General features: G+C 41.7%; 1 protein-coding gene across 11 annotated transcripts in view; it reads left to right on the forward strand.

The window, feature by feature from the left end:
* The window catches only part of SNAP91 (synaptosome associated protein 91), a 639,351-nt gene that overhangs the window by 74,510 nt on the left and 545,672 nt on the right, over window positions 1-19,169 (forward strand). For all 11 annotated transcript variants that reach the window (XM_069235597.1, XM_069235603.1, XM_069235599.1 and 8 more), the window contains exon 3: window positions 5,379-5,521. In XM_069235597.1, the coding sequence (XP_069091698.1) occupies window positions 5,379-5,521 (143 nt within the window). The remainder of the gene's footprint in view (window positions 1-5,378; window positions 5,522-19,169) is intronic.

Raw genomic sequence — 19,169 nt, forward strand, 5'->3', positions numbered from 1 at the left:
CCTTGCCTAAGACTTATTACCAGTACACCTTCGGATCTCTCTTTATCCCCAGGATTTCCCTCACTCACCCCTGAGTTTTTGCTCCCCAGAAATTCGCCAGGTGCCCCTCTGGACCACCACACAGTAATTTTGGAGTTTTTTAAATGCCTTGAGAGAATACTATCATCTATCTTAACGCTCTTACAAAAATCGATAAATAGCTTTGATCATTCTCAAGATGCTCTATTGGCCATATTGAAAGCCCTGCCTGGTCAAAAGAAGGAGGGTTTAACCTTGATGGAGAAATTCCTGATGTCTGCAAAAGAGGCCCCCAAGGAACCGGGGGGTAGCTGTCCTAGTATACTGTTGGATCCCTTGGATGCAAACTTGAATGTGAATTCAATCAAATATTCAGTTTTGTCTCCCAAAGGAACCCAGGCTGGGAAACCACAAGTGTCTTTCATTCCGGTGTTATGTGAGGAAAGTTTTAACTTAGAAAGCTCTGATTATTCTCTGGAAAATGTATTCTCTCCATCACCTCTTCAGTTGAATATCCCGGTGCCAGTAAACTCGGAGTTAAAGTCAACCTCACCAATGGTCCCATTCCCTATCATTTTACCACAGTCTAAGTTACTTTCTACTTGTCCGATTGTGGAGCACAAGAGAAACAAATCTATCAAGCAAGTAGACAATGAAGGAAACTTGGGAAAGTCTTTCAAAGGGAAAAAGAAGAGAAGAAAATCTAAGAGGCGGATTTCCAAAAGAAAACCTAGATAGGTAAAGTTTGATGGCCAGGTACCTACAGGAATACCTTCTCCCATGGAAGATATCAAAGTCCCAATGAAGGATAGGACTAATGACTTGGAAGACTTGGAAGTTGTAGTACCCGCCTCATAAAAGGAAGAACTTGATTTAGTTCTCTTTTGGGATCCTCCTTTGGACAAATTAGATGGATTACCTATTGTAAAGAAGGTGACTTCTTCCCTCAACCCACATGCTGATGTATTTTGTAATACCTCGTATTTAATTTCTGACAACTTGGGTGGTGGAGTAGTCAATTGTGAGACGACGACTTGCACTGAGTTTTTTTGTGTCCTATTTGACTCAAATTTACTATTAAACCATTCTCTCAATTTCTTGTTTTAGAGATATACCGGAGTTAACATTAATTGAAAGTGGTGATATCTCTCGTGTATTTCTGATGCAGGGTCTTGACTCTGTAAAGACAAGAGTCTGGTTGCATTCCAAAACAATAGTAAACTTGATTTTAGTCAATTGCGAACAGTTGCAACGCAGAGGCATAGATGTGTTCTCAGCTAGGAGAAAGGATTACGATTTGTGTAGAATTCAGGCCCCCCTTGCTCCATGTGTGAATAAAAGTAACCTCTTTCTTGGGCGAGAGTCCCCCGCTCTTCCCCTGGAAAGTGTTAAGGTCCCTTTTTCCCAGGGAGGAAGAGTTGTGAAACTCGTCAAAGAGGTCCAGTCTCCCCCTCTGAGTCCCTTCCAAGATAACTGGAGCTAGTTGGCAGAGACCTGGAGTGTAACTAATATCTCCAGCCCAGGGTACACGGTCCTTTGTCAAAAATCACAGCCCTCCAACATGGGGCATGTAAAAGGTGATGCCGCTATATTCTTAAGTGACAAGTACAAATGGGAGTTTGAAATTATTCTGGTCTCACAAAATACTAGAATTGTGCCAATATTGAAGGACAGTAGGAAAAGACCAATTTTAGTGGTAAATGCTTTATATATAAAGAGCATGATAGGATGTTACTGCATAGGTAGGAATTGTCTTTCTTTTTTTTTTAAGCTCTTATGAAACTGTATATGAAGTATTGATTGCGGGGATTTAAACTGTAAAATTTCTAATTTATCCCTCTTCACTTTTTGTGATATAGAGAGGGAATCTCTCCTTAACATTCCATCTATTTGTTTTCCTTCAAGAATTAGGACAGACAAAAGGGGGTATAGCCTGTTAAAAGGCTTAAGGGAACTTAGGTGTATAATTTTGAATGGTCATTTCAGTCGCACTCCCCAGCAGCTTTTACTCCTAAATCTCGCCTGAGTAATTCTATTATTGATTATTTTTTGGCCTCCTACTCCCTAGCACAAATAGTGGAGGACATGTCAATCACTGATAATCTATTTAGTGACCATAAGATCTTGAGTCTTTCACTAAAACTCCAAATGTCTCCTATCAAGACATGGAATTTCAAGAGTCATAACATTAATTTTAATGGGAATACAGGTTGAATTTACTAATCATCATTTAAAATCTTATCTCTGAAAGAGTCACTTGGAATGGTTATGAGAAATATTTATGACTGGCACAAAGATTCATTAAAATGCTTTTCTGGTTTCATGGGAAGCATCATCCAGAGAGTCTAGTCAAAATGTATTAAACCCCCACAAAAGAAATGAAGGCTCCCTCTTGTCCTTTTGAGTAGGGAAATTAACATCTTGATTAGGCTACAGCATGGGTGGGAATCTGAGTAGAAGAATTTCCCTTCTCAAGAGGAGAAGAGTACAGATGAAGGAGAGAATAAGGAGGGAGGAGGCAGATCAGTGTTGGATAGCCTTGAGAGAAGCAGCCAGGGTTAAAAATAGTAGTACATTTTGGTCACTTATTTCTGAAGGCTGTAGGTCACATAAAAGCCCCTCTGATAGTCTAGTCCGAATGGAGGGACTATATTCTCTCCCTGTACTCAGAAACTGAGGAAGTTGAATTAGATGAATTAGATTTTAAGATGGGTTGTGGGTTGGAGCCCGATGCCTTCGGTGCTCCTACAGTCCCAGAGATAGAGGGATTTATAAGGTTGATAAGGGCCTCAGGAGCAATGGGTCCAGACCAGTTCCCTATTGCAGTAATTAAAAAAGAGCCCTTGCTTTGGGCAAAGATTCTTAATCCGGTATTCCCCTTCTGTTATTCAAATGTTACAATCCCGGTGTCCTGGACAGGGAATATCCTAGTTCCTTTGGATAAAAAGGGTGATAAATCTTTAACTACAAACTATCGGCAAATAGCCCTGTTGGATGCTGTTGGTAAGATCTTCGCTAAAAGCATACTTGTGCATTTAACTTCCTGGGTTGAAGAAAATTCGATCCTCCCTATTGAATAGGCAGGCTTTAGGAAGGATCATAATACCTTAGATAATATTCTTTTAATGCAAATTAGAAATCAAAAGTATGTTCAGCTTAGAGATGAGGTAGTATACGCCACTCTTATTGACTTCTCTACAGCTTTTGACAGGGTTGACGGTAAGATATTGTGGAAGAAATTTATCAAGATTGGGTGTTCCTACAAAATTGTTAGGTTTAATTATAGCCCTGCACTCTTCAACGTGGTGTAAAGTACTGCTAGGCGGAGAGCAGGGTCTTTCTTCAGAATTCACAAAAAAAATGGTCAAAAACAGGATTGCCTGTTGGCACCCCTTCTCTTTTCTTTATACATTCATGACCTTCCATCTGTATTAGGGAACACCCAATGGTTTGCGCCCAAAATTGGAGGCGCTCCAATTTCTTGCCTTCTCTATGCTGATGACATAGTGGTTCTCGATCTCACCCCGAAAGGTCTTAATAGGCGACTTACATGATTTCTCGAAGCAGCATCACCTAAAAATAAATACGTTAAAATCTCAAGTGGTATTCTTCCTGGAGAATACATCCCGTAAAAAAATTAAGTTTACCTGGTCAGTGGGTCACCAGTGTTTGGAGCGGGTCAATTCCTACAGTTTTTTGGGTAAAATTCTGTCCTGTTCCCTTAATAGTCGAGACCACATATGTAATAACATCAGCAAGGCTCTGTCTCAGTCTCACACAATATTAGCCTTCTATAAAGTGGTGGGTCAGCGACACCTTTCTTATTTACTATCTGTTTATCAAGCAAAAATCCCATCCACCATCCTGTATGCCATAGAAGGAATAGAAATCTCGAAATGGGAGTTTTTGAAAAAGATTGAAGGCCGGATTTTAAGAAGCTTGGTCACCTGTAATAATTTGGTTTCTGTGTCAGCCTTAAGGCTAGAATTTGGTATCAAGAGTATTTATATACAGGGCCTAGCTCCAGTAATCCAGAGAGCCTTCTTTTTAGCCCAGAGTGCAGAGTCGTCCTTACGATTCTTAGCATGCAAAGAAATATTTGGTTCATTAAGAAATAAATCTCAGTTTTATCGAAATATTAACCTTGCTATGCAATTGCTTCAGTTAGATGTTCATTCGTTTTTATCTCAGAACCTCTTGTCATTTATAAAAGAGCCTAAAAGAAGCTATAAGGGGAAAAAGCTTCTCTCTGGACATGGAGTTTTGTCTTAAAAAGTGGAGGCTAATGACATTAACTAAATCGGTGATCTTTAATTACACACAACTGTATTTACAGTGGAAATTACCACATGGAGTCAGACGTTTTCTCATCCTGTTGAGATTTAATGGATTACCTCTTAGAGAGGTAACTGCTAAGTGGGATGGATACTCGAATATTTGTGATCTGTCACTTAGGGATACACATTTTTATGCATGTGCTATTCGTCTGTCTGTCCTTAGTTGAGTTAAGTAAAAAATGGTTGAAACCGCTGCGTGCGAATTCCAATATATGTTCATCTGATGAGGTATTGAAATCAATGTATAACCCTCCGAACAAAATATTTTGTTTTAGGATGTTTACATTTTTTAAGGCCTTTTTAACTATTTATTGATCGGATTACCCTTTCGGTGGTTACGAGATTGCCACTATTTGAATGTACTGTTATTTTATATTTTGGGATGTGTTGTAGGACTTTATCTGTTTGGGTGTAGGCACTAAACCTTTTCTTGGTTGGTATTTTAATTTTCCTTTTATTGTTGGATCTTATTCCTTAATGTTATGCATTGATTTTTATATGTGTGATTGGTTGGAGAGGGAAGAAAACAAAATTTACCAAACAATAGGTTTTCACCGATTTATTGTCCTTTTATGTAAATATTGTATGTTATTTTAAGTGATGGGTTGCGACTTGATTATATAGTACAGAAAAGATAATTTTGTTTTACATTTTCCTGCTTTCAAATATAGGATTTAAAATAAGCTAGTATATATTTGCTAGGGACTTTTCCATTTTTTACTTTTTTATTAAATAATGAGTATACATGTGGACCTCTTTGGAGTTCCAAATCATGAAATAATTAAATTGTAAATTGAGTCCTGGAAACAAGGGAACTTATACTGATTATTTACTATTGACAAATTAGATTTGAGTCTTAGAAGCAGGACTACCACCCCTCTGCTAATGCGCATGTGCCCTACAGAACGCTTAAACAAAAATGTCTGCACTGCTTTAAAAAGATGATGTTGGTAATTTTTACTTAAATTACTGTTGCCGTTTTTGCACTCTTAATGGATTCTTATTAGATATGATTTTATTTAGATCTGATCCAGGCCACCAACGAAACTAATGTGAATATTCCTCAGATGGCAGACACACTTTTTGAGCGAGCAACAAATAGCAGTTGGGTTGTCGTATTTAAAGCCCTGGTCACAACACACCATCTAATGGTCCATGGTAATGAGGTGAGTGTAAATCTTGATAATACCTAATCCGTTTGAATCCATATTTGTCAAAATTTCTGGTTTTAGATTGTAATAGGAATAAAGGTGACAAATTGGTTACAAAGTTTCCTTAATGACTTGAGCAATTATTTAAAAAAAAAAACTGAAACAAGGACAAGGAGTGTGTGTCTATTTTTTTTTACATTTAAGTTTTCCTGTCAACCCGTAATTTTTTTAGATTATTCCTATTCTCACGGACTTCCTTAGCAGTGTCTTTTCCCATGATGCTCTTTTAGTCTCCGATTGGCATCGTTTTTTTGTTTTTGTTTTGTTTTTGCATTTCTCCTCTCAAAAATGTAGTGGCTGTAAGCAGACGTGTTCTCTTTGCTGGCTTTATGCACGTATAATGAGCATCCTTGGGACACTAATCCACCACATTATGCAGTCCCATAGAAATACTATCATACGGCATGATACTGCATCTTAAGGAAAACAACAAATCACAATGCATTCAAAGTACATTAGCCAACAGCACTCTTCTGAACACTAAAGTCAGTGACCATAACGAACTGCACTCTATGAGCAGTAACCCACCGCACTGCACTTTATTTAAATTACAACACTCCACCTTATTACTGTAGAGGGGCAGCTCACTCCCACAAAGTATTCTAGAGGCACTAACCCACTACAGTCATTAATGCACCAATGTGCATTGTAGTAAAAACTTAATAATCCACAACACTGCATTTGTAACAAAAGCACAGTATTGCAGGGAGCTCCAGGGTTACAGAGCACCACACTTCAGTGTGTCCTTAAGAAATTCACTTCCTCTTCTTCACAACATTCTGAGGACACAAACTCATTGCACTTCACTGTGCTTTAGGAACTTAATATGACAACGCTGCATCCACACTCATTGACCGCACCGTAATGGACCATAAAGACACCACATTGCACTGTGTCCTTATAAATATTTGCCCATACCATTTGACACCACTCTGGAAACAGTAACACACCCAGATCCATTGCACACTACAAGCACTGAGCATTTGCCATATTTATTTAGTATTTGCAGTGTTGTTAGTCTCACGATCTTTGAAAAGTTGGGTCTTTTATAGACAACACTTTGTGTAAATGAACCACGAATGGGATGTCTAATAAACTCCTCTAAGGAAAGACACCAATACATTTGTCTTTAGAAAATCTGAAGATAATTCAGAAGCATCATTAGAAAAGTGATGACTTGTTCTCATCTAGTGTTTCTTCCTCAAACTACCTGCTTGAAAAAGTTTTCAGCAATTGCTAGTTAAGAAACCATGCATCTTTTTATGAATAAGCACATATATTTGTAGAGGACCATACTTTTTTGGCAGAGGTTGTTTTTAAGTTTTTTAAATTATTTTTATTAGCATATCAGTCAGAAAGAAACCAGGTGACATTAGGTACAAGGATGATGTTGAACAGTACAGTGGCACTTTGCAATACATATCCAGTACGAATTCACCCTTCTCTGTCCTTCGCCCTGTCTCCAGCAACTCACATTCGCAAGTTTGTCTTGTCCCTCTCAGTCCCAAGCATTTCGAGTGGTGTCCATTACAGGAGTACATAGTTGCCCCCTGTTGGACTTTTGCTTATGCAGGGTCATCCTGAATCTTTTTTTGCCTCCTGCCTCCTATTTTTTTCTGACCTGTCGCTGTTGGCTTTTGAACTCTGAGCACTATCCCACTGCTAACCAGTGCTAAAGTGCATATGCTCTCCGTGTAAATTGTATGTAATTGGTTTATCCATGATTGGCCTATTTGATTTACTAGTAAGTCCCTAGTAAGGTGCACTAGAGGTGCCAGGGCCTGTAAATCAAATACTACTAGTGGGCCTGCAGCACTGGTTGTGCCACCCACATAAGTAGCTCTGTAATCATGTCTCGGACCTGCCACTGCAGTGTCTGTGTGTGTATTTTTACACTGTAAATTCGAGTTGGCAAGTGTACCCACTTGCCAGGTCTAAACCTTCCCTTTTATTACATGTAAGGCACCCCTAAGGTAGGCCCTAGGTAGCCCCAAGGGCAGGGTGCAGTGTATGGATAAGGTAGGACATATAATAATGTGATTTATATGTCCTGACAGTGAAATACTGCCAACTTCGTTTTTCACTGTTGCAAGGCCTGTCTCTCTCATAGGATAATATGGGGGCTACCTTTAAATATGATTAAAGTGTAGATTCCCCTAGAGAGTAGATGGACATGTGGAGTTTGGGGTCCCTGAACTCACAATTAAAAAATACATCTTTTAGTAAAGTTGATTTTAAGATTGTGCGTTTGAAAATGCCACTTTTAGAAAGTGAGCATTTTCTTGCTTAAACCATTCTGTGACTCTGCCTTGTTTGTGGATTCCCTGTCTGGGTCAGTTTGACAGTTGTATTGTATTGTAATCGGTACAGTTGGGTTGTTTTTCACCTCGCACTAGACAGTGACACAAAGGGGGCTGGGGTGTAACCTGCATTTCCTGATTAGCCATCTCTGCTAGGAGGGAGGGGTGGAGTGGTCACTCTCATCTGAAAGGACTGTGTCTGCCTCTGACAATGCCGGCTCCAACCCCCTGGTGTGTGTCTGATGCCTTGCCTGGGCAAGGCAGGATTTCACAAGTAGGTGTGAGTCCCCTTTGAAGAAAGGTAACTTCAAAGACTAAAATGGGTATAAGAAGGGCACCCAAATCTTCAGACTTTAGAAACACTTCTGGAACCAAGAGGAACCTCTGCCTGGAGAAGAACTGATAGCTGAGGAAGAAGTGCTGCCCTGCCTGTGACTGTGCTTTCTGGAGCTTTCCTGCAGTGCTGCTTCTGCCAGAGTAAGAGGGCAAAGACTGGACTTTGTGTGCCTTCCATCTTGTGAAGAAATCTCCAAGGGCTTGAGTTAGAGCTTGCCTCCTGTTGTTTGAAGTCTCAGGGACAGCAAAGACTTCTCTCTACCAGCACCTGGAGTCTCTGGAGAGACTCCTGCCCCGGCAAGTGGTGCCCTATCCAGTCCCTGGGCCCTTGAAAGGAAAACTGGTGGAATCCAAGGAAATCGACTTCGGACGACTCCGGACCGACGCTGCTGCTGAATCCGGTGACGCCGCCTGCACCCGACGCCGTGACCTTCGCTGGAACGTGACGCTATTCGCAGGCCCGACGCCGCTGCAGCCCCGCTGAAGTCCGCGACTCCGTGGAAGTCGCCGCACCACATCGTGACAGACGCTGCTCGAAGTGCACGGATTCAACGTTTCGCACAGACGCCGCGATCCCCGACTTCACGCATCAGCTTGTTTTCACTCTTCACCAAAAGTACTGTACTTGGGGGTCTACACGACTCCGTGTCTGGCGCCGCTGGTGTTGGCTTGTTGGTAACAACTCCGTCACGACGCCGTGTTAACATCTCATCGAAGCATTTTTGTTTCTAAGCGCAATTTTTGAGTTTCATCTTTAAAAATTCATAACTTGACTTGTTGTATGTCGGATTTTTGTTATTTTGGTCTTTTTTTTGTTTAGATAAATATTTCCTATTTTTCTAAACTGGTGTTGTCATTTTGTAGTGTTTTCATTAAGTTACTGTGTGTGTTGGTACAAATACTTTACACCTAGCACTCTGAGGTTAAGCCTACTGCTCTGCCAAGCTACCAAGGGGGTAAGCAGGGGTTAGCTGAGGGTGATTCTCTTTTACCCTGACTAGAGTGAGGGTCCTTGCTTGAACAGGGGGTAACCTGACTGTCAACCAAAGACCCCATTTCTAACACCCCCAATAATCTTTCCATTTCCCCCACACCTTAGGCCATTTGTGTGGACAACCTCTACTTTCAAAGACTGCCCTCTCCGCTTGCATGCACCAGTCCACATCTCTCTTCCAGTCTCCTCACTGTTGTGCAGTATTAATTCCCAAAATTTTGGCCGTGTTTTGTTTGGCTGCCATACAATGGCTCCCCCAGCTGACCAATTTAAAGAAATTACCACAAAGGTAGAGCACTTGTATGAAACCAAAAGTAAAGTTTCCTGTCTATGGGAGCCAAAGTATGATCCCAGAACACCTCATATCTGCTCTCACTTTTAAAATCAATAACATCAGATGATAGTTTTGAACGGGCAGGGAGCTCAAATTCACTAGTTGCTATAGCCAGCCAATACAAATCTTTGAAATCAAAGGGAAGTTGGCAGACTCTGGGTGATCCCACAATTCAGGTAATCCTAACAAATAAAATGCTCCTAAAATAGGGTACTTTAGTAAAACAATCTGCTTCATGAACAGCCTGAAGGACTCTTACATAATTGGCTAACTCGGGAGTAGTCCAACCTCCTAATCCCCAGATCCTTAAATAATAAAAACAAATGAGTGCTTGCTGCAAGAACAGCTAAATTCCTCACAAAATTGTTTTCTTTCTAGATAGCTCATCAATATTAGAATACCCCCCACAGTTCTGCCCCAAAAAGGACAGAACCAGAGGCTTTAGCTTCAGAAATCTGTATCGCTGGTCAAGGGGTTTGGTGTATGAGACTGCGTGCTCCATAAGTAAAGCACCCGTAATCTGCTTCTGCATATTGTGCATCTTCCAAGGCATGCTTTCTGCAATCATTAAACTTAAATATGTAAAGGAATCTATCTACCAGTTCCATGGGGATTCTGCCTAAAAAGATATTCCCTTTTAAAGGCTTGTGAGGATTCTACAACATTAATTTAGATTTGTATGTGTTGATCTCCAAGACATGAGCAGAAAAAATAATTGTTGAAAAGTATACACTCGCTGTTTTGGAGATCAATAATCTGTCGTTCACAAATAGAAGAATTGGAATTTTTGTTTTCTCAAAGATAGGAGCATCTGTCTCTACCGGAGTCAGGAATGAAACTACATCGTTAATAAACAATGAAAATAGAGTGGGCACCAAGACACAGCCTTGACCCCCCCCCCCCCCCCCCCCCCCCCATAGGAACCGGAATCTTACCTGTCAACTGTCCTTGATCTCCCCATCTAACATGCATATAGTTGTTCTCATGTAGGCATATTAATAATGAAAGAATATGAGAGGCATTGCCATATCTGTTACAGCCTTTCATAGTCCAGAACGAGGGACAAGTCAAACACTGGCTTTAAATCAATGAAAGCTACATAGAGATTGCCCTTGCCAATAGTAACCATATTTCAATGTAAAAATAAAAACTGAAACTCCTGGTCTATGGTAGAAACTTTCTTTCAAAAGCCAGTCTGAAATGGACTAACAATACCGTAATCTGTCATCCATTCCTGAATCTTCCCCAGGAAACATCTATAAAATATATTCTGCAAGCAATCTAAAAGACTTATAGGTCTATAATTGCTCGGCATGGACCTATCCCCTTTTATGTTGAGCGTAAGCATTTGACCTGGTGTATACTTATACTGTGGGTTAAAGCAATTTCATTTGTTTGTTGCAGTGTCCTTTAAAAATTCTTGCTCGCTAAAGGTCAGTTCTGCCTTTTCTCCCTTCTTCTGTTTCATAGCAGTGCCCAACTGCTGTATTGTTCCACTTTGGTTTCTTTATCTGTTGCTGTGACTGACTGACTTATTTTTATTTTACATTTCTTTGGTGATCCCCTTTCACTGTGCATTTTTAGGCTTGTAGCTGCCTGCGTTTTATTGCAGCATTCCGTTCCACACACCTCCTCCCACTTCGCTGACATTTGTTTTGGCTTTATTCCATTGCTGTCCTAGTTTGCACGGCTGCTTAAAATACGCTTATTTAACTAAACAAACACCATATTCCCTCGCATCGCAGAGATTCACTCTCTCTCTCGTTCACTCTTTCTTTCACTCTCTCTCTTTCACTCTCACTCCTTTTCACTCTCTGTCACTCTCTCACCTCCCCGCTACTCTTCATGACCTTGCACACACAGGGCATTGCTTGCCTCCTTCATTGGAGCCATAAATCTTCTCAGGCTGCTCTGCTGAAATGTGAGGCAAAAATGCTTGCAAGACGTTTCATTCTGTTAACATACAAACACTGTCCTTGGCCCAAAGGGTGAAATTCCCTTTATGTTCACATTTATGTTACGTAATGTGGTGTTTTGATATTGGGGTATTGTTTTACTGTGTACTCAAATGCAGTCATTATAAAAATACACAAGCACTTTTGTTACCCGCTACTGCTGTGACAGCTCAGCTTTTAAGATACCCAAGTTTGCAATGGCACGGATTCATGTTTTTTGTTATCCGGAGTTGACACAGGATCTAGGAGTGATTTATGTCTGCTGGAAACAAAAGGTTCAGTCATCGGAAGTCATGTCAGCAGATGGCACTCATCAGCTGAACAGATTAGTCCATGTCCCTTACAAACATTGTGACTGCTTTCTACCGGCTCTGTTGTGGTACGAAAGAGTATGAGGGTGGTGATAACAAAAATTGTCGATGTTATAACGATTCGCATGAGTGGGTCAGCTTCCTGAATGTTACGTCGTTAGTAACTAATCCTGCCTTCATAGGGGTATTGGCAATTCCTGACAGTTCCTTACTGTTAAAAGTAGAACACAGCATAGTGGGCTCAGATATTTACCCTTTTTACCATCATAATTTAGCAATATCCTTAATTTAAAACAATTCATCTGTAGTGGTGGTACTGGGAAGATAAAAGCACTACTCCACATTTGCCAAATAAACCTCATCGGTCTATTTAAACAAGTTGCTCTACCACTGAAGAAAGAAGTGTAAATGTAAAATAAAAATAAATACATAAATGGTTTTCTAGCAAGTTCTGTGCACAGGGTATTTTATTTAAAATAACCCATGTTTAATTTCATTGGTTGCCCTTTCCGATTTTGTAGGAAGAGCGTTTCTTTAAAAGTGCACTGGTTATTTTTGTAACAAAATACTGTCTACTAAGTGTTGCTTCACAGTGTCACAGAAACAGATATTCACTCTTAGTGCTGTATGGCAAAATGTGTCCACCACAGCCCATTCTCTGCTTCCTTCCGCTGCCTTTCCTGTTTGTATGCCCATCTTCTGAATGGGGACATGCTTCCCCATAGACAAAAAAGCAGAAAGGTGACATGTTCAGATGTTTTTTAAGTGGTCACTAATTTTACAATTAAATTATTTTTTGTGTTAATTTCTGCATGTCAAAGTGGGTGTGTTTTGACTGTTTTGTTTTCCTTTTGTGTCTCTTTTGCGCTTATGCTCAAGGCTGCCGTGGCACTGTGACCTGCTTTGCTTAAGTCAACTGTCTTACTTTTAATTTTCAATTTATGTGGCAAGAAAAGTCCAGTTAGGAATTTACATCGCTAATAGCTCTAAGTCAAGCAAAGGCAAAACCCATTGCTTTGCAAATGATTGTTTGGATATTGGTATGAAAATCGCACCCCTCCAGGTATCTGGGATTGGAGCTCCTGCAGCATTTGCATTGACTGTAGCAAGAATATAACGAGACCATGCCTGTCAGCAAAAGGAGGTTCCCCATCTGGACCAGATGCCCTACCACACTTGGTAGCCTCAAGTGATAAAACAATGTCAGATGGCGCTAATATTTGAGTATCAAAGTCCTAGCAAGGCAAAGAGAGCAGAAATCTGCCCTTGTTCAACACAGTTAGAATTAGAAGAATATGAGAGTCTAAAATGTTCAACCCAATCAGCGGGGGCGCTATTCCTTGTTACGTCCAATGCACTTGTGTCTGGGCCTCTAGCAACCAATGACCTGCTTCTAAGTTCTACAGACCCCGACTCGCTTCAGGCAGGTGCGCTGTGCGAGACACTCTGGCCTGAATTGTAATTTTTACACTGAGCAGTGTTTTCTAAATTCCATGTTGGCATTTTTAGTTTATTTTGTTCCTTGTCTGGTTTTTAATGTGTTGTTGTGGGGGGTGGCCTTGTGTATTCTTGCTGAGGGTGGGGCTGGCGGGGCTGCCCTTACGTGCATGACCGTGACGCGGATGCCATCTGCTTCCTAAGTACTACATACCTGACATGCTGGAGGCGGGTGCTCCGTGACCGGCACCCTGACCTGAATTGTCATTGGTGTTTTCTCATTTCCACTGTGCTGTTTTTAGCTTATTTTGTTTCAAGTATGGTTTTTAATTTGTTTAATGCACTAAGACACTTTACTACTCCACGCTAGTTGTTGTGGGTGGCGGGGCTTTGCGAGTTGTTGCTGGGGCGGGGTCGAATGCCCTTATGTGCAGGATTGCTGCGCAGACATACAGCAGGCACTCCAAAGGCACGCCAAATACAAGCCCGTCAGCACCCGCCCATCCGTTCCGTGTCCGGCACCAGCCACCATGCTGGTGGTTAATCAGGTAATGTGCACTTGAACGAGTTGCTAAAAATCTTAAATGTCAGTTTAAACTGTGACCACTCCACCCTTGATCCAGGTTTGTTATGGGGTCCAGTAGCATGTTATAGGTGTAAAGCAGAATTTGGGTTGAGTAGTCAGCCTCACATTATCAAGCCTGCACACAGCACTTTTTTTCTCCAGGCTTTGTACAAGGGGGCTTGATTAATGCTCGCTCTCTGTGCAGCCATGCTCAACAAGTACATGATTTAATTATGGATAATCAGGTAGATGTCCTGTTTATCAAGGAAACATGATTAAAATTGTGGTCTAATCCTGACATTGCTACGGTGGTTCCTCCAGGATTTACTATGATTCAGCAGGATAGGGAGGATGGCCGTGGTGGTGGGATTGCTATAATCTTTCGGGACTCGTGGCACAGGAAGACCTTTGACATTACTACGCTTAAGGGAGCGCAGAACAATATTTCTGTGTTAAACTGAATCCCTCCTGCAAGATTGCCAGTTGCCTGATTTAATGTCCACCAGGCTCCTTGGCTAATTTCCCCTCCTCATGTGATGATGTGCTTGCTCCCTTTTTAATCAACTTTTCCTATTTTATGGCCTGGGCGATTTTAATTTCCATATTATTGACACCTCAAATTCTGAAGCCAATAATGTGATTGACACTTTTAAAATACTAGGTCTGACACATAAGATCTTTACCCCATAGGCAGGGTCATACCTTTGATGATTGTTTTTCTAATTATGAGAAGCTCAGCATGAAAAGTCAGATCCCTCAATCTTGGACCAAAAATAGCCTTATTCAATTTAAATTAGTTGATCCTACCTTTACCTCAAAAAGACCTCTGGAAGTAAGGAAACTGCATACCCAGAAGAGAAGAGGGATGAGAACCTGCTCTGACTTAATCCCTAGTAATTTTAATACCACCCTGACTATAACCGGAAAGATTGAAGAGGATCTTGAATTTATTCAATGAATGGATCCAAAATTGTGCAGCGGTATTGGCTCCCATTAGGCCTGTGAAGAACAGTCATCCAAAAGCCTCTGCGCCATGGTACACCCCAGATTTGGCAGAATCCAAGCGCCTCTGTAAATCACTTGAACGGAGGTGGCACCTTGCTTAAATGCAGGAGGATCTGGCTCTTTATAAAGCAGCCCAAAAAAGATATCCTAGTCAAATAAAACAGCAAAAAGGCTATTGCACTCGAAAAATCGAAGAGGCTAGGTCTGCCTATGAAATTATTTTTAATGTTGCAAAATCATTTTTTTTGCCCCAAAAGCTTTAGCTAATGACATTCCTCCCTCCCAGATGCTCTGCTATAATTTTTTTTTTAAAAAAATTGGGGATAAGATTCATGGTATCCAACTTGGCTTTAGTCCTAGTGTTTGCTCTAATGCAGCAATTTCTGCCCCTAAGTTGGTCAGTAATATTCCTCCAAAGGGCTCTCTCAATTTGGGGAGATCGCTTTACTGCATTTGTTAAAGATGACTCTATCTTGTAAGTCGGGATCTCCTCTGGATTAATGCCCCCCCCCCGACAATCTTGCATACAGCATTCGATGTGGTTAATCCCATCATTAACCACATAATAAACACCTCTTTGGATACGGCGACAGTTCCTGATGAGTGGCAATTGTCAAACCCTTTCAAAAGAAGCCATTATGGCTCTCTACCACTGTTAGAAATGGGGTCTTTGGTTGACAGTCAGGTTACCCCCTGTTCAAGCAAGGACCCTCACTCTAGTCAGGGTGAAAGAGAATCACCCTCAGCTAACCCCTGCTTACCCCCTTGGTAGCTTGACAGAGCATTAGGCTTAACCTCAGAGTGCTAGGTGTAAAGTATTTGTACCAACACACACAGTAACTTAATGAAAACACTACAAAATGACGCAACACCAGTTTAGAAAAATAGGAAATATTTATCTAAACAAAACAAGACCAAAACGACAAAAATCCGACATACACAAGTCAAGTTATGAATTGTTAAAGATTAAACTCAAAAATAGCACTTGGAAACAAAAATGCTTCGTTGAGATGTTAACATGGCGTCGTGGCGGAGTCGTTCCCAACAAGCCGACAACAGCGGCGCCGGACACGGAGTCGTGTAGACCCCCAAGTACAGTACCTTTGGTGAAGAGTGAAAACAAGCCGATGCGCGAAGTCGGGGATCGCGGCATCTGTGCGAAACGTTGAATCCGTGCACTTCGAGCGGCGTCTGTCACGACTTGGTGCGGCGACTTCCACGGAGTCGCGGACTTCAGCGGGGCTGCAGCGGCGTCGGGCCTGCGAAGAGCGTCGCGTTCCAGTGAAGGTCACGGCGTCGGGTGCAGGCAGCGTCACCGGATTCAGCAGCGGCATCGGTCCGGAGTCGTCCGAGGTCGATTTCCTTGGATTTCCACCAGCTTTCCTTTCAAGGGCCCAGGGACTTGATAGGGCACCACTTGTCGGGGCAGGAGTCTCTCCAGAGACTCCAGGTGCTGGCAGAGAGAAGTATTTGCTGTCCCTGAGACTTCAAACAACAGGAGGCAAGCTCTAACTCAAGCCCTTGGAGATTTCTTCACAAGATGGAAGGCACACAAAGTCCAGTCTTTGCCCTCTTACTCTGGCAGAAGTAGCACTGCAGGAATGCTCCACAAAGCACAGTCACAGGCAGGGCAGCACTTTTTCCTCAGCTATCAGCTCTTCTCCAGGCAGAGGTTCCTCTTGGTTCCAGAAGTGTTTCTCAAGTCTGTAGATTTGGGTGCCCTTCTTATACCCATTTTAGTCTTTGAAGTCACCTTTCTTCAAAGGGGACTCGCACCTACTTGTGAAATCCTGCCTTGCCCAGGCAAGGCCTCAGACACACACCAGGGGGTTGGAGCCGGTATTGTCAGAGGCAGGCACAGTCCTTTCAGATGAGTGACCACTCCACCCCTCCCTCCTAGCAGAGATGGCTAATCAGGAAATGCAGGTTACACCCCAGCCCCCTTTGTGTCACTGTCTAGTGCGAGGTGAAAAACAACCCAACTGTCAAACTGACCCAGACAGGGAATCCACAAACACGGCAGAGTCACAGAATGGTTTAAGCAAGAAAATGTTCACTTTCTAAAAGTGGCATTTTCAAACGCACAATCTTAAAATCAACTTTACGAAAAGATGTATTTTTAAATTGTGAGTTCAGGGACCCCATACTCCACATGTCCATCTACTCTCTAGGGGAATCTACACTTTAATCATATTTAAAGGTAGCCCCCATATTATCCTATGAAAGAGACAGTCCTTGAAACAGTGAAAAACGAAGTTGGCAGTATTTCACTGTCAGGACACATAAATCACATTACTATATGTCCTACCTTATCCATACACTGCACCCTGCCCTTGGGGCCACCTAGGGCCTACCTTAGGGGTGCCTTACATGTAAGAAAAGGGAAGGTTTAGGCCTGGCAAGTGGGTACACTTGCCAAGTCGAATTTACAGTGTAAAAATACACACACACAGACACTGCAGTGGCAGGTCTGAGACATGATTACAGAGCTACTTATGTGGGTGGCACAACCAGTGCTGCAGGCCCACTAGTAGCATTTGATTTACAGGCCCTGGCACCTCTAGTGCACCTTACTAGGTACTTACTAGTAAATCAAATATGCCAATCATTGATAAACCATTTATATACAATTTACACGGAGAGCATACGCACTTTACCACTGGTTAGCAGTGGTAAAGTGCTCAGAGTTGAAAAGCCAAGCAACAGGTCAGAAAAAAATAGGAGGCAGGAGGCAAAAAGACTGGGGATGACCCTGCATTAGCAAAAGTCCAACAACCACTCTTTCTAATATATCCTGGAGAAATGTATCCATCAACAACTTATGCGGTTCCTTGAGAATGCTTGTGAATGCTAACATACTCCACTTTCGGCAATCCTGTTTTTGTCCCTAGACAAGAATTAATCACAACTTGAAATCAACCTGAAGAACTGTCTAGGCGACATTTTTCATTGGATGCAAGATAATCCGCTGAAATGTAATTCTGAGAAAAAATACAATTCTTCTGTTGGGGATGTTTAATCATTTTTTTCCCCCTCACTGTGGAGGCCAAATACCACCCCTCCTTCTACTGCAGTTAGTGTGGCAAAAAATGTAGGGGTTGAATTTGGCTCAAATCTTTCCTTCCTGCCACAAGCCTCAGCGGTGGCTGGGAGGTGTTTTATGCTCATAAAATCATTGCTAATGATTTTCATTTTCTACCTATAGGGGCCAGGAAAACGGTCCAATAAGCTCTGATTTCCTAAAGACTAGATTACTGTAACAGCCTTTATGTGGGCAGCACTAAACTTTTGATTTGTAAATTGCAGATGGTACAGAATGCTGCTGCGAGACTGGTGCTCTCTTCCTAGTCCGTGTTCTGTATATGGTGCTCTTTATACCCTGAATTGGCTTGCTATTCATAAAATGATTTTATTCAAAATACCCCTGCCTATTTACAGAGCTTCAAATAAATTGGGCCCAAATATCTCCGGGTACGGTTCACACAATATATTCCCCAGCAGGTGCTATGATCAGCCTCAGAGAACCTCTTATTCCCCTCTCCTTTACGTATATAAAAAAAAAACACAGTTGAAAGTGTTTTGCTGTTTTAGACACAAAGGCATGAAACTTTCTTCCTCATAAAATGCGATTCATCGAAGTTGATGCCAGTTTAAAAAAGGAATTAAAAACCTAACTATTCGATGTCTCGGATTCTGTGTTACTCGTTCATTTAGAACATCAGCTTTCTGGAAATGTAGTAGTAACTAGAAGCATAGCGCCAGGATGCTCCTTGGAGTGACCGCTGCCCTGTGAGTTCCCATCATTCATTCATTAAATGGCCAACATTTAAGAGTCATTAGCCAGGAAAGCATCATTTAATGCTCCCCACCTGTGTTCATCCCAGCTTCGCTTAGCTTTTTAAATAGCAGCCTTATATGCCTTCCTGAGAGTAGGAATTAGAGCCATGTTCTTACATTTAATCATGTTAATCAGGGAAGAATTTAAGGCTCAGTAGTACTTATTAAACCAAGAATAATTCCCACTGGCTTGAATGCTACCCTTCCTAATAAAGACGGGAAAAAAGCCCAGCCACTCTCTCTAAAAACATGTATTTTTATCAGTTGATCGTAAGTAGAAGTTTGATCCTCCTCAACATGAGTAAGCAAAACTTGGAAATTATCGTTCACAGTGCACAGTATAGCTGGATGAGCGGCAACCTGCTGTCACTTCATATGGCGTTTATCATTAGTCAAGAGTGAATCCCTGGTGAGAGTACCAGCACCTGACTCAACAAGAATCTTACTGCACAATGGTTGAATTAACACCTTAATGGATTATGGTCACGCTTGATGCGTTTGACTACCTCCATATCAATAATGGATGGCC

This window comes from Pleurodeles waltl, chromosome 5, assembly GCF_031143425.1.
Source record: "Pleurodeles waltl isolate 20211129_DDA chromosome 5, aPleWal1.hap1.20221129, whole genome shotgun sequence".
Lineage (NCBI taxonomy): Eukaryota > Metazoa > Chordata > Amphibia > Caudata > Salamandridae > Pleurodeles > Pleurodeles waltl.